This window comes from Quercus suber, unplaced genomic scaffold (genome assembly GCF_002906115.3).
Source record: "Quercus suber isolate HL8 unplaced genomic scaffold, Cork oak 2.0 scaffold_77, whole genome shotgun sequence".
NCBI classification, from domain to species: Eukaryota; Viridiplantae; Streptophyta; class Magnoliopsida; order Fagales; family Fagaceae; genus Quercus; species Quercus suber.
Genome location: NW_027069542.1, coordinates 850,700 through 865,995, shown reverse-complemented (window position 1 = coordinate 865,995; position 15,296 = coordinate 850,700). Strand labels below are relative to the sequence as shown.

Here is a 15,296-nt window from a genome sequence, read left to right as displayed (position 1 = left end):
TATTAAACATGCTTTTGTCTTTTGATGTTTTTCTTTCAATTTTATTATTATTATTATTATTAATGAGTATACTTATGTAAAGAATTAATGTGCTAGTACCATCTATATAACCTTAGACCACTATGATGAGATACACAAGTGTAACTTACTCTTACGTGAGAAAATTGGGTAATAGTAATACACTAGGTACACCGAATAATTTTATTTATTTGTACAATAAATAATACTTTCAACTATCAAAATTATCTCTTTTTAAAAATTAAAAAAAAAATTATCAAATTATTAAAAAAAAAAAGTACACTTTCATTCCCTAAAGGTATGGGCCAATGCGTGACAGTAGGGATTTGAATCCCCAGGATGTGCATATATTTACTTTGAGAGTTTTCTTTTGGAATTACTTGTGTGTGTGTGTGTGTTTTTTTTAGTTTAAAATGATAGCTTATTTAACGGTTACTTTTACAATACTTTTATCAGTTTATGACTTTATGTAACTTAATTTTAAAATAAAATTAATCGAGGAAAAAAAATCAAATTTTTTAATAAAGAAAAAAAAGATATTCCAGCTAAGAAATGTCTTATCATCTTAGATTTATGCAAGTAATCTCCAACCATCGACATTTTTGACTAAATTTACATCATGACCCTGTAGTAGAACATCTTAAAACTAATCTAAAAAAAAAAAAAAAAAAAAATCTTATCTTATCTTATCTTATGGTAACTCTTTTTTCCATATCGCAACTCAGCATTTTGCATATAGGCATATATCAGGATAAAAAAATACAGGACAAAGACTTGACAAAAACCATGCCCTACACCAACTCTATCAGCTCACTACCTCCACATAGTTGTATCCCACCCACCTAAATATATCACCATCTTTTCAAGTATCATCACTGTTTTGGCTTATACTTCTACTAGGGGGCAACGCCACATGAACACCAAAAGGAAACTAGACAGCGACAATTTAATATTTATTATGCTTCAAAACCGTTCACAAATTCATCCATTGTTATTATAGCCCATAATAAATCAGTGCTCTCTAACCAAACATGTCATATTTTATTTATTTATTTATTTATGCTGAAACATGCCATATTTTATTATACCTTTATTGATTTTTTATCTTTTGACAAAATAAATTTATTTGGTGAAATTTTCCGCAACTTTTTATCAATGCATCCAGCTCCGTAAAACCCCAGATATGCTACTATCAATGTATTGTCATAACTTTTTACAGATTCAAATTCTTGAACATAACGTAGCATCAATTCCCATTTGACAATTTGGTTTCTCAAAAAAAAAAAAAAAAAAAAAAAAAAAATCCCATTTGACAACGCATACGGAGTAACAATCAATTTACCATTTCGCAATCCATCCAACCAAATTCACAAAATGATCAAAATTTAAAAACTCAACATCATCAAAGGTTAATAAACATATCAATATTATTATACCATAATAACTTTTTACAAAAATTCAAATTCAGGAGGCATCAATTCTCAAATTGATAACCGTAACATAGGGTAAAAACAAACTACATTTTCACCTATATACTTTCCCATGTAAAAAAAAAGTATATCTGTCTAGGTCAGCTTCGCCTCCCCAGAACATAAAACTTCTGTATCAACAACATACGTTATTTTTTTACTTCTGTAATAAACCTCACTTCTCTTCTTTCCTTTCAATTTTTTTCATACATGGCATATAATTTCCACGTCTGCATCTTCCTCTCTCTTCGATGTATAATATGGATATTCATATATGATCTATAAGATAATATCATATAATTATATATATATATATATATAATAAGTATGTAAAATTGGCAATGCCACGTCAGCAACGCCATTCGAGCCTGACCTCGCCGGAGCCAACGATGTGCTGACTGGGCTTCCGAAACGAAACGATATGACTACTGATAAAAGCGGTGACCCGCTCGGAGACCCGAATGTCCTCCATTTTCAGCTCTTGGAGTCGGCGCACGTACTCCGGCACGTGAAGTACGTCCCACACGACTGCGACCCCACCTGGCTTCAGCACTCTCACCACTTCACCCACCACTCTGGTTCTCTCCGCCGCCGCCTCCACCGTCCTCTTCCCGTACTCCTTCCCCACCGTGTGCACGAACACTCCCGATACCACCACGTCGAAGTAGTTATCGCCGAACGGCAAGCTCCGGACGTCGCCTTCTCTGCACGTCACGTACTCTCCTACTCCCTCAATCTTCGCGGTGCGTAGCGTCTTCAGCGTCGTCGTTTTGTTCCGGTCCAACCCGACGACCCGACCCGAGCTCCCTTCCTTTTTCAGCTGCGTTGCCACGGCGTTCAGGAGGATTCCGCGGCCGCAGCCCAGGTCGAGGGCGTGTTTGACCGTTGACCAGTCGCTGACCGCGCTGACCATCCGGAGCGCCATGTCGTGGTGGAGCGGGACGGCCGAGTAGAAGAAGTTCGCGGCGGCGAAGAAGAGGCACACGGCGGAGATCGCAGTTACGGAGCCGGTGAAGCCGGCGGCGAATCTGGCAGCGCCACCTGGGAGAGTTACGCCGGTGACGGTAAACAACGACTCGAATAAAGCGCCCATTGCGTCGAAGTAGATTAAGTATAGTATGGAGAGAATAGTAAAGAGCAGTGCATGGAAGAGTAGGAAAAGTAGCGTTTGCCACTGGTCTACACCGTAGATCGCGTAGATCTGAGTCCAGTCTCTGCTGGTCGTTGTTTTACCCATTTCTCTCTTTCTCCTAGTTTCTTCAAAAATCTGAAAACCGTAACCAAAAAAATCGTTAGTACCGTGCGTGATTGGGTCTGGTGAGTATTTAAATTGAGTGGGTGAAAATTAAACAGAAATGCCGTATGTAACACATGTTTCAATTAATTTGTGTCAGTACAATATCAAAAATATTGATTGTTATTTTTACTTACAAATAATGAAGCTTCAGAATCAGGTAAGAGGGGCTTCAGATCCAGAAAAACTTTTTACCAATTCCAACACGGAAAGAAAGAAAAGAGTACAGAGTAGCAACCAGGCAGTACAGTTCCCAGACTTTTTTCTTTATTTCAGAATCAAACAACCCCGAAACTCATTTATTCTGTGACAGAGAGAACTGGGTCACAGTAATAAATCTGCAAGTGTCAGCTCAGTTCTGGTACTAAACCGTAACACACTAAGTTGATGATGAACACAACACCACGACGATTCCAAGTGCTACTCAAATACAGCACATTTCACGCGCTTTTACTCGTCGTCGCTTTGTGATTTTTTGGAAAGTTACGGAGCAAAGCCAAAAAAAATGCTCTAGGACCTGTAAATAATGTATATGGAAAAAAAGTGTGAGAGAGAGTTGGGTGTGAATTTGTACGGAGTATGAGAGAGTGTTGGGAAGTGCGATTGTGCTGCTTTTATGTATTGTGCTTGAGTGTGTGTTGTGATAGTGTACGGGGTGGGTGATAACTGATTTTAAGGAATGTTTACCGGTTCACCTGCTAACCCGGTTACTCGACCCTTTCTTTTAAAAACTTTTTATGACAAGTATAAGTAGCAATTTTCAAATCTAGGGGCCNATGTGTGTGAGAGAGTTGGGTGTGAATTTGTACGGAGTATGAGAGAGTGTTGGGAAGTGCGATTGTGCTGCTTTTATGTATTGTGCTTGAGTGTGTGTTGTGATAGTGTACGGGGTGGGTGATAACTGATTTTAAGGAATGTTTACCGGTTCACCTGCTAACCCGGTTACTCGACCCTTTCTTTTAAAAACTTTTTATGACAAGTATGAGTAGCAATTTTCAAATCTAGGGGCCTTTGATTTTATGATGATAAAGTTATGGTCTTTGAAATGACAAAGAAATTAGGTGGTACATGTACTTTTTGTAGGTAACTCCAGCCAATCAGGACTTTATTTCTCAATCAAAACTTGGGATTTTTTCAAATTTGTTGCTGGTTTTTAATTAGGAAACAAATAAAAATTAAAAAAAATACATAATATTGATTGGCTAATTTGACCAAGGAAGGGCCAATGTTACACTGACTCGGTAGTTACAAATTCACGATACTAGAGATTAAATAAGTGTTTTATTTTTATTTTTTTTAATGAAAATAAAATGTGTACGTTTTGTAGTTTCGTGTGGATGTGATGTTTTAAGGGGTCAGTATTTTGAACCAGTTGGAAGTATGTAATATTTGACTTTTCAAATTCAAAATAAGGTAAAGATTTTTTGTATTTATTAATGAAAGTGTCTTTACGAATTATGTAATGTAGCTATTAATTGAATTGATCGAGCATCCAATTTATGTTAAGTTTCAGCAGAATATGTGAAACTTGTGTTTTTGAAATCAACAACGAATTTATATCATGCATGTCTTTCCAATTACAAAGTCAGTCTTAGCTTGAATGAGATTTTTTTTTTTTTTTTTTTTTTTTTTATAAAATAGAATTTTTATTCTAACCTAATTTAATATGTGTGTAAAACTTCTTCCTGGAGACTTGAACTCGGTCATTACTTCTCATACTCCCACAAACACTTATACTTGTGGAGTGACCACCGTACCAAAAGTGCGCAGTGGTTAAAACATCTAGAAATTTGAAAGTTCTTCATTCATTCTAGAGGTTAAATCTTGTCAAACAAATTTATTAACTTCCCAAATCCCAATATACTCATATTCTTTATTTTAGTCCGATTTATTAAATTCTTGAAAGTTTATAAAGGCAGCAGTACTTAAAACTTATGTTTTCTTTTTAAGAGACAAATTATTTTGGATAAAATATTGTTTTCTTTATTAAGATTTACATAAATTTTATTTTTCATCCTTAAATTTTAAAAATTCATTTTTCATCATTAAATTATTACAAATGTTACACTTATCAATCTTCAATTTAAATTTTTTTTCATTCATAAATTATTATTAAAAAAATTCTTCTTTATTTTTATTCCTAAACTATTAAAAGATTTGTTTTTTTTAATCTATTTTAAAGTATAAGAACAATAAACAAATATTTAATGTTCAAACGAAAAACAAAATTTATGCAAACCAGGAACGAACCAATTATTTAAATCATGTTCCTTTAAATATTTATATTTTTAAAACTAAACAATTAAAATTGAATTACTTGTTTCAAAATAAAAATTGCTTTAAATTAATATACAAAGATTGATTGGTTTGAGTAGGGAAGCCCAATGTTGCACAGACTCGGTTGTCACAAATTCACAATACGAGAATAACATTGGTTCCCATCAAAAAAGAAAAAACAAAAAAGAAAAAACAAAAAACAAAATTGGTTGAGTGAGCCACCGTGCATTGTTAATTAGTTTTATTATGAAAATAAAATATAAGTTTCGTAGTTTCGTACGAATGTGATATTTTAAAGGGTTAATATTTGAACGAGTTGAAAGTGTGTAATATTTGACTTTTCAGAGTTCAAAATAAGGTAAGATTTATTTTAATGGAAGTGACTTTAGCTTATTTTGTAGCTACTAATTATATTGAGCATCTTTATGTAGCTTCTTACAAAATACAGAGTCCAATTTATGTTAAGTTTTCATTAGAATGGCGGTGAAAGTGAAACTTGTGTTTTAGAAATCAATCCAAATTCAAAGTAAGATCCCATGAATGGGACTTTTTGTTTTTGGTAATACATAATCTTTCGTGTAATTTACTTGCATGTTCTACTCCTTTTTTTCCCCTTTTCTTTTTAATTGGAGGCAAAATTACTAATTGTCAGCATAGATGGCATCCACAAATTTGAAGGGTTCTTCAGCCTAGAGATAAAATATTGTCAAAAAAATTCATTGACTTCCCAATTCATACTCTTTAATTTAGTTTGATTAAGATTCTTGAAAAAATTTATGCTTGTTTTGCCAAAAATCTTATAGCTCAAATGATTGAGACATCTTAATATTTCCAACGAAGATATAAAAAATTCAAATACCTAGTCCCCACTGTAAATAAAAAATGCTTTATAAATTTATAATGTTGGAAGTATTTTTTACCCATGGTTAATTCCTTGTTATTGATAATTTACGAGTTCCATTGCAGAGTTGGAACCAAGGAGTTGATTAGAGTTCAAACTTCATATACAATACCATTACAAAGTCTATCATAAGAGTTTAGCTTCCCTCAAGTTAATTAATACTTATTTTAAAATAACCATTTATCAATCTAGTATTCGAATTTATATTTGTATGTACAAGACATAAGCCTCACGTCTGTCATAACACATGCCCATATAATCCAATAGTTAATTTCAAGCACATGAATTTGCATAAAACCTGCTTTCAAAAAAAAAAAAAAAAAAAAAGAAAAAAAAAGGAATTTGCATACAACCTCAACTTCTCATCTTCTTATTCTACCGTCCACACAAATTGTTAAAAATGGCACTAGAAAATTTGAGCATAATTGGCTCCGCCAATCATGTAATGGGGTTAAAATATCAAGACCGTACATGAAACGCCATTGGGATTGATGTAATTGAAGCTTTTAATTCCGACTTTTTGTCAAAGCACTCACTACACCGGTCATCACCGTGGCTCCTCTGTTCCCGTGATAACGGGCCACAAAGTTAAACGTATCCCTCACCATTCACCAAAGTCCAAAAGTTCAATCTTCCATATTTGCCACTGCATGGACCCAAGCTTTCCTTTATTTTTCAGTGACCCAACTACCCTTAGACTTTTGCTTTAATGCTTACAAAAATAGCGCTTAGATGCTCACTTCACTTTCGTCAACGTGCTTCTTCTTGTTAAGCCCCTAAGACAAACTTGTCCTTTTCTTTATTAAGTGTATGTTAACATGTAAACTTGTCAACTGGTTCAATTTGGTAAAGCCTTTCTTGTTTCATACTTCATACTTGGCTAATTGGCTTACTGTTCAAGGGTCAAAGTTACAAGGTTGACGCCCCCTACAAATCTTGGACCATTTACTTTGATTGGTTGTTGTAAAATTCGAAAGAGGTAATATTGGGGAAGAGAAGGCACTATTTTTTAAGAAGGTAAGGGCATTTAACTTGAAATGGGCATATTAATACCAAAAATATATTAAAAAAAATCCCCTAACCTCGTCACATATTATACCAATTTTCCACCTTAGAATACTCTATTAATTTTGAAATTTATCCGATTTCTTAAAATACTCTAATTGACAATCGGTTGTTTTTCCAAATTTAAAATCTTTTGATATATTGAAAAAAATTTCATGTCATATCACTGATCACAGTCACACAGTTTGATTAAAGTAATACTCAATTAAATTTGTAATGTGGCTTCAATTGATTAGTATTCCATGGGAAGTAGACTATATGATTTTATACAATTTTCGTCCAACAATTTACAAAGTTTCCTGGGTCTCATTCAATCCATTATATACAAAGTTATCAAAATCGAGATCCTACATAAAATCGTGGCAGGTTAATGGAATTGTGAATCATAGGATTTGATTGTAGATTGTAAGATCTTTTTTAAGGTAAAAACAAAAAACAAAAAACACATTGGTAATGACTTTGTATATTTAATAATCTTGTAAAGTATGAATTCATCTATAAAAATCAAAGATTTGCATCAATATTTTTTTGAGAAGAAAATTTGCATCAATATGATATCATCTTTATATCATTAGCTGTTGTGTGACCTATGGTTATGTTTATACTCTATACTAATGAAACAATTATATTTAAAATTTAACCCAATGTATCCAAAAAATTCATCAAATGTTTAATTAGTCATCAAGTGCCAAAATAACAATCATCAACACATTTGGAAAATATTTTCCAAGTTCTAAGTTCCAAATTCAAAATCCAAAACAAATTTGCAAATGGCAACTAGCTTAATTAGCTAACTATAATATAAAATCTAAAAGCAAAATCAGGTTGGAGAGAATGTGAATGCCGTTTAGTTGATTTTAGGTGTTTAAGAACAAGTTTTTAATTTAAAGTGAGTAACTTTTTCAATAATATAGGCATATTAACTCATTTTTATAATGAGTATAATGTCTTGGTTTCGAGAGCTAAGTGAGAGAGAAACACATTTTTATCCATTGGGTTGATTGAGTTTTCTTTTTAAGTCAAATTAAAGCAAATTTGGATTTTTAGTAGGATCGTAGGATTAGTCCAATTCCACATGATCCAACCGATCCTACATTTGATCTTGAAAATGCATAATCTTTCCGTGATCTGAGTCACTTTTTGCTTAGTAGGATTGTATAATCCTATCATCCGACTCTTGATCTTGAAAACTATAGTTATATATCAATTTTTTAAATCAATTGTGTTTATTATTTTTTTTTAAATTGCATAATTCATTAAATTTTCATGCAAATAAAAAATAAACATAGATGATTTTATAAAATCATCACATAATTGATTTAAAGTTTTTTTTACATTAGAGATAAAATTTGTTGTTTTCAAAAATAATGTTTCTGCTCATATATAAGGAACATACAATTTTATTATTATTATTTATTTTTTGGGGTTATATTCCCTCGAGGACAATTTAGTCAATGGAACCAACAAGGCTAACGAACCATTTAAAGATTTGGATTAAATGACACATGGAATAGTACTAGTCCTAGTCCTACCCTACCCCAAAAAGCCAAAACAAAGAGTAGGCCCCACTTTCTTTAAATGAAGGAAGTGGGTTCCAAGCTAATGTAACGCGGGAATGACAGAAAGCGACGCGCTGAGGAAGGCACGAACTCGACCGCTTTTGACAATTTTCCACTAAAGTATGTACCATGTATGGTAGCTACCACCGACTCAAACCCCGTAGGCCATAGCAAAACCCCCACTCTCTAAAACAAGCTAAATTATCTAGCTCATATATCCTCTCTCAATAATAAAGTCGATTTGGTCCAAATCACATGATCATCTCACTGTAGATGATATCGTGTTCCTTGTTTTTTTTTTTTTAACTAACAACTAACAAGTTCAAAATATGTGACTTACACTTTTGAATCTACGAGACTAAAATGACTCAGATTTCATCACAAAGTAGTTAATTTGTGTCATGGATCAAAAGTCAAAATTTATGTGCTCTCCTGTTTAGTGATGTTTGATCAGAAATTTCTTTATCATGTTTTACTGATGTTTGTGCACCCATTTCAACAAAATCTTAAATGAAAGTTTGAGAGTAAACAAACTTTTTGGTTATATAGAGGGCGTTTGGATTCAGCTGAAAGTTAAGTCCATATTTTGCGTTTTGCGTTTCTCTTTTTTTTTTTTTTTTTTCCCGTCAAGTGAACAGTAAAATCACATGATTTTATTGTACAGAGACAAAAAACACTGTTTATGCACTGTTTAATATTGTTCACGCACTAAAAAATATTAAAAATGGGTCTCACTGTACCATTTACATATTTAAAAATTATTTTGCTACAGTATTTTCAGTTTTCAGTTTCAGCAGCAATAAGTTCAATCCAAACGGATCCATAAAGTCCAAGTAGTAATTAGTCTTTTCTGTTCACATAATATAAGGTCAATGCATTTATGAATCACCACCCTTTCTTTTTAACCTCCTCCTAGATCATGACAAAGAAAAAAAAATATATTAAATTGCTTAAGCCATCAATTTCTTATGCTTGTACATAATTTTGTTTTCCTTTCATCATAATTAAATATATATATATATATATATATATCCACCATTCAAAAAATAATATAAACATAGATCCAAAATGAGGGTTATACTAACTTGTGAAGCAAAATTATGAACATCAATTTAACCGTTTTTGAATAATCATATTAAAGACAATAAAAGAAAAAGCTGAACACATTTCTACTCAATGCTGGTCTATTAACCAAAAACATGTTCAAGGATACAGTTCTTGATTTGCCAATCTGGCCCATATGGTTTTTTTTAAACAACTAAATATGATTAAAGGGTAGCAAAGACTAGTTGTTATCTAAATTAACCTGTTAAGGCAATTGGATTCTTTCCCAACCCTTCATCCTACATGTTCTAGCTGTGTATCTTGCTTAATGTAGATTATTGGATGCTGTCAATTTGAAAAAATTTGAAAGCAACTAGGTGGCTTAGTAATAATTAATTCTCTTCTTGCTTTGATAGTAATAATTCTCTTCTAGATACCACGTAGCATGCGTAGGTAGCCTTACTTTTAGCAATAGTTAGTGCAATAATAGTAATCATTGTATGCCATGGGACCATAGATTTCCAACTAAACAGAACAGCATTAGTGAATGTTCTGAGAAAGAAAAAAAAAAAAAAAAGATAACATTGATGAAGCATAACTCTTTTCTGTGCACTATTAAAAGAAATTTTAAGCTATGAAACTTTAAAATTTTTCATTTTCTGCTGAGTTTCTATTGTAATAGAGTAGTGATCATTGCTCACTAATATAACCATAAAACAACGATTTATTTATGTTATAGTTCTGAAGGACCTGTGGGGTATATATTTATCCGTTACTTCTTCTTAGTTTTTCTTAATGAACTCCTTTGTCTCTAGTTCATAAGCTAACGTAAAAAAGCTTAAAAAACTTACATTGCATGAATTCATGGCACAATTGTGGATTTCATGTTATCTATGCCAAATTCGACCAACTGTTGTATAGTTGTCGGTGCATCTAGAATCCAGTTTTCTTCTCATATTCAGTAACCATATATATGGACTTACTTGAATTAATTACTACTACAACTATGTCAAAACAAAGATAATAATCTAAAATAATGTATTTTGTTTGCTTTCTCATTTTATCGATTTATTATACTCCCCGGCCTTGGGGCAAGAGGCTTGTCTGGCGCTAGATGCGTTTTTAATTATTGATGAATACGACTTTTCCATAGATAAAATATATAATATAGTGGATTAGTATACAATTACAAAAAGAAATTAAATAGTGGATTAATATATGTTGCCTTCTTCTTAGCCATAAAACCTTTGTCGGAACTCAAATCTCTATAACAGTATAACTACGCATGCGAAGGATACAAGTGCTAATATACCTAACACTTAAAAAAGCCTTTGTTGCTGTTGTTGTTATTATTATTATTATTATTTTCTCTCTCTTTCTCTCTCTCTCTCTCTCTCTCACTCTCTCTCTCTCTCTCTCTATTATAAAAAAGCTTTTCTTGTTGAGGACAAAGAATAGCACATATCCTAGGACAACTGCCCTAAACACTGGGTGGCAGTGATGCAGCTCTGAAACTTAAAAGATTAGATAAGATTAGATTATGGATTCAAATGGGCACATCATAAGAGATAGGCCACAATCCATAATATGGTATATGCATGTATGTGAAACAGCCACAAAATAAATAAATAAATAAATATATATATATATATATATATATATATATATATTTTGTTCGATCTGTAATAGGGAATGCATGAGCAAATTGACAAGAAACAATCAGAGTACACAATAAGACAAAGAGTTGAAATACACTATCTGGGGGAGTAGTACTATCCATTTGCATATCTATTGCGTGTTTGTTAACAACAATTTTTTAAACTTTTTTTGGCAGTTTTTGGTCTTTTTTTTTTTTTAATTTTAATTTTTAATTTTTAATTTTTAATTTTTTTTACATTTTTATGTTATTTTTTTAGTTTTATAAGCAGAGGCCAGCTTCATATATAGAGAGATTATGAAAATAAATTGTAAGGTTACTTTTATATATTTTTTTATTTATCTAATTTTTTTTATTCGGTAGGACTCACATTAGGGAAAATGTGAAATGCCTTGTTAACATTTAATTTACTGACTTTGAATTTATATATGTCGAAAGGATGTTCAAACTGTCCTAGAGGCTAGAGGTAGTCACCTGCGTTTGTAGATATCTACAATTGAGACTTATTGATATTTTCAATGGAAATTTCCATAATTCAAATTTCTTCTATCTTAGCAATCAAATTTAAACCATATATATATATATATAGATAATAACCAACCTTGAATATAAATCTCACAAAAGCGACAGAATGCCCTAGAGGCCAAAAGCTAACGACAATGAATGCTAAGATGTTAGAGTGAATACAGGATAGTTACCTTGTAAACGCAAGACAAAATTTTAATAAAGAAAATTACTTATTAATTTGTTAATGCAATATCAATCATGTTGATTATAGTATTAATCCTTTTTTGATAGATTGATAGTGTGAGAGATAGGCAATGCGGAGCTGGAACCCATAAAGTAATTATTTATGACATATATTTCAAAATATACTGTGCATGAATCGGGACGTCGGCTAGTAGTACAAAGTACAAACTAGGTCAAGGTGTAAAAATATTTTTTATTACAGTGACTGTCATTAGAAAAAGAAATACCTCTCTCTTTTCTCGCTCTGCCGGCTTATAAAGGAACCGTGGTTTTCGCATTCCTTTCTCTAAAACGATTTAATTAAGTTTTTCTCCACTCTTCCTAAAAAAAAAAAAATATCTTGATGTATTTATTTAATTTGGTGATCGAGCACCTTCAATTTGTCGCAGACTCGCAGCCAGTGGTCAAAACCAATGGGAGAAAAATAATAATATATTAACATGGGCTTTTTTTTTTTGGGTGGAAAAATACCCATTCCATTAATTAATCATCAGAAGATAAGACCTAACTTTGACTTACAAATTAACTAATCTTTTCTACGTCTAAGGCTTCCAATAGACTTCTTTACATTAATAAATGATAATTTGTCAAACGAATTTTTTTTTAAAAATTTAATGTAACTACCAGCTGGCCAAGTTCTTCATCTGCAGGTCTTAGTATAAATAATTATATATATATATATATATATATATAAGTCTAAGATATTCTCATGGGTGGCGAATCTGCAGGTCTTAGTATAAATAATTATATATATATATATATATATATAAGTCTAAGATATTCTCATGGGTGGCGCTACCCCTAACTTCCAATATATATATATATATATAATATTATTTTTGGTTAGTTTAATACTATAATTTTTTTCTTAAAAATATTTTTGCGCACTCTGACTTAAATTTTACACACCCTTATTACAAGTGTTTTCAACTCTAAGAATAAAAAGTAAGTGTTTGTGAATTGTAAGTGTCATTATTTTTTATAAATTTATATTATGTATGTGAGTGTGTCTAATATTGATTGTGTGCATTACCTTTTATTATAATATTATTTGTGTGAATTATGATGTGTGTGGATGTTTATGTGTATATTATAATATAAATATATATAATTTAATAATTAGGAAATAGATATGGTTTGTTACATTTGTATATTGTTATCATGTTATAATAACTTTTTGTTATAAAGTTAGTAAAATTCAAGAAAAAAAAAAACGTAAAGTTAGTGATTGTCCAAATATTTGATTGGTTAAGTAGATACTAGTGTATAATTTTATGTATGAATGAGTATGGTTGTGTGCGTCAATAATTAATGCAAAACTAATGAGTTTAGTTTAGTCATTTAGTTTAAAATATTTTTATAAAAACAATAACAAATAGATAATAAAAACTACATAAAAATAAAAATGTTAGATAAACTCAATAAAATAAAATGATTATAGGCTCATAACTACCTACATTGGCAATTGATACTTATAATGAACTATCATATAACAATTCAAAATTTGAATACTTGTAGAAGAAAATTGTAAAACTTCATGTATTATTTTTTTTTTTGTTGTTGGTAACTCAATATATTCAAGTTCTTTTTTTATTAAAATTTTTTAATGTCCCCCCTAAACAAAATTCTTGGAGCTGCCACTGGATATTCTCATCTATAATATGAAATTCAAAAACTTTGAAGAGTACATTTTTTTTTTATTATAAAAAGTATAATATTCAATATTGATTTTTTTTTTTTTTTGGTATTATACTTCTCTAAAAATACTCCAAATTTAAAGCAAATTTTAATACTGTTATTGATATTATAGCTGGTTCTATAAACTTATAAATCAGTTTTTTATTTTGAAACTATTGTCTTTCTTAAATCTTTTGAAATTTTTATATAAATTAGATCATTGTTAGGTATATATGTTTTAGTGTTGGGAAATTGTGTCAAATTGTAAGTTAAATTGTGTGTCAAATTTATGTCAATGTGTGGGTTTTGTTGTGTCTTAAAATGGTAATTGATAATCAAGTTGAACATATAAAAACTGTTCAAGAAAAGAGAAGTTCTTGTCTTATCTCATAAGCTTGACTCCACCTTGATACCACCTTGATTAGTCAAGCCTTGAAAGTGAAGTATATGTTTCTTCAACTCCAATCCTGATAGCAACCTCAATCGGTTGAGCTACCTCGACTCCACCTCGATATGTCAGGACTAGGAAATCAATGTGAAAAGCCCAATAATTTGTCTGTTTCAAGCCCAATTCGAGTCATACTTGATGGGATATAAAAGGGATGTTATGGGGTGACCCTAGAGAGGGTTTCTAGAGGGAAAGAAAGGCTTTGTTTGTCCGGATAGGGTTCTGTAACAAAGTTTTTCTCAATTTCACTACTAGAGAGCTCCAAGTAATTTTGAAGATTAGTGGGTGAAGAAGTTGAAGTCATAGTACCTACCACAAACTTATTGCTGTGAGCAAAATTAACCTTCAAGATGTTCTTAAAGTCAGTCGGTGAAATTCCAGTCATGATCATAGGTGCGTTATCTGTAGACAAAATTCATATGATTGAAGAATCCGAAGGTTCTGGTATAGTGAAAGGTTTTCTTTATAAGTTATCGATGGGTTGTGGAGTCTAGATTCAAGGGAGTTGATACCATACCGGAGGTTGTACTGGTTTGGACAGTGATACGATATATTTCGGATACCGGCCAATACCGGTGTACCGTTTCGGGTTTACCGCTATTTTTTATATTTATAAATAAATACATATATATATATATATATATGTATGTATGTGTGTGTGTGTGTATATTATAATAAATATAAAAGTTTATCATAAAACATTTCCTCAATTTAGAACTAATTATTCATGGTTTTAGACTTTAGTATCAATTAAAAGAAAAAAAAAACACAATATAAAAAATAAAAAGATTAAAAGTTATCATTACATACTAAGAAAACAAATAATACTAATAAGTTAATGCAAATAAGTTACCATTCTGTCCTAACAAAAATTCAAAAATTACAAAACTTAAAAAAATAAAAAAAAAAATAACAACTTTTTTCTGTACCGGCCGGTACGCCCGGTACCGGTCGGTATTGCCCGAAATTGGCCGGTATGGCCGGTATTTTTTCCGATATGAAACAGAGGGGTATTCTGTACCGGATTACTGGCCGGTACAGTATATTCCGGCCGTACTGGCCGGTACGGTACGGTACAGAATTCACTTCCTTGGTCTAGAAAAATGTTTTTACTTAATTTTAAAACTTCTTTTATCA

The 15,296-nt window shown here is 31.4% G+C and overlaps 1 protein-coding gene across 1 annotated transcript; it reads right to left on the bottom strand.

Moving 5' to 3' along the window:
* Positions 1-1,417: 1,417 nt before the first annotated feature.
* On the bottom strand, positions 1,418-3,450 carry LOC112030707 (uncharacterized). Its single transcript, XM_065773603.1, has 2 exons — positions 2,919-3,450; positions 1,418-2,754 (listed from the first exon to the last, which is right to left on the bottom strand). The coding sequence occupies exon 2, from the start codon at positions 2,722-2,724 to the stop codon at positions 1,837-1,839; it is 888 nt and encodes a 295-aa protein (XP_065629675.1). The 5' UTR covers positions 2,725-2,754; positions 2,919-3,450; the 3' UTR covers positions 1,418-1,836.
* Between the last annotated feature and the right edge of the window lie 11,846 nt (positions 3,451-15,296).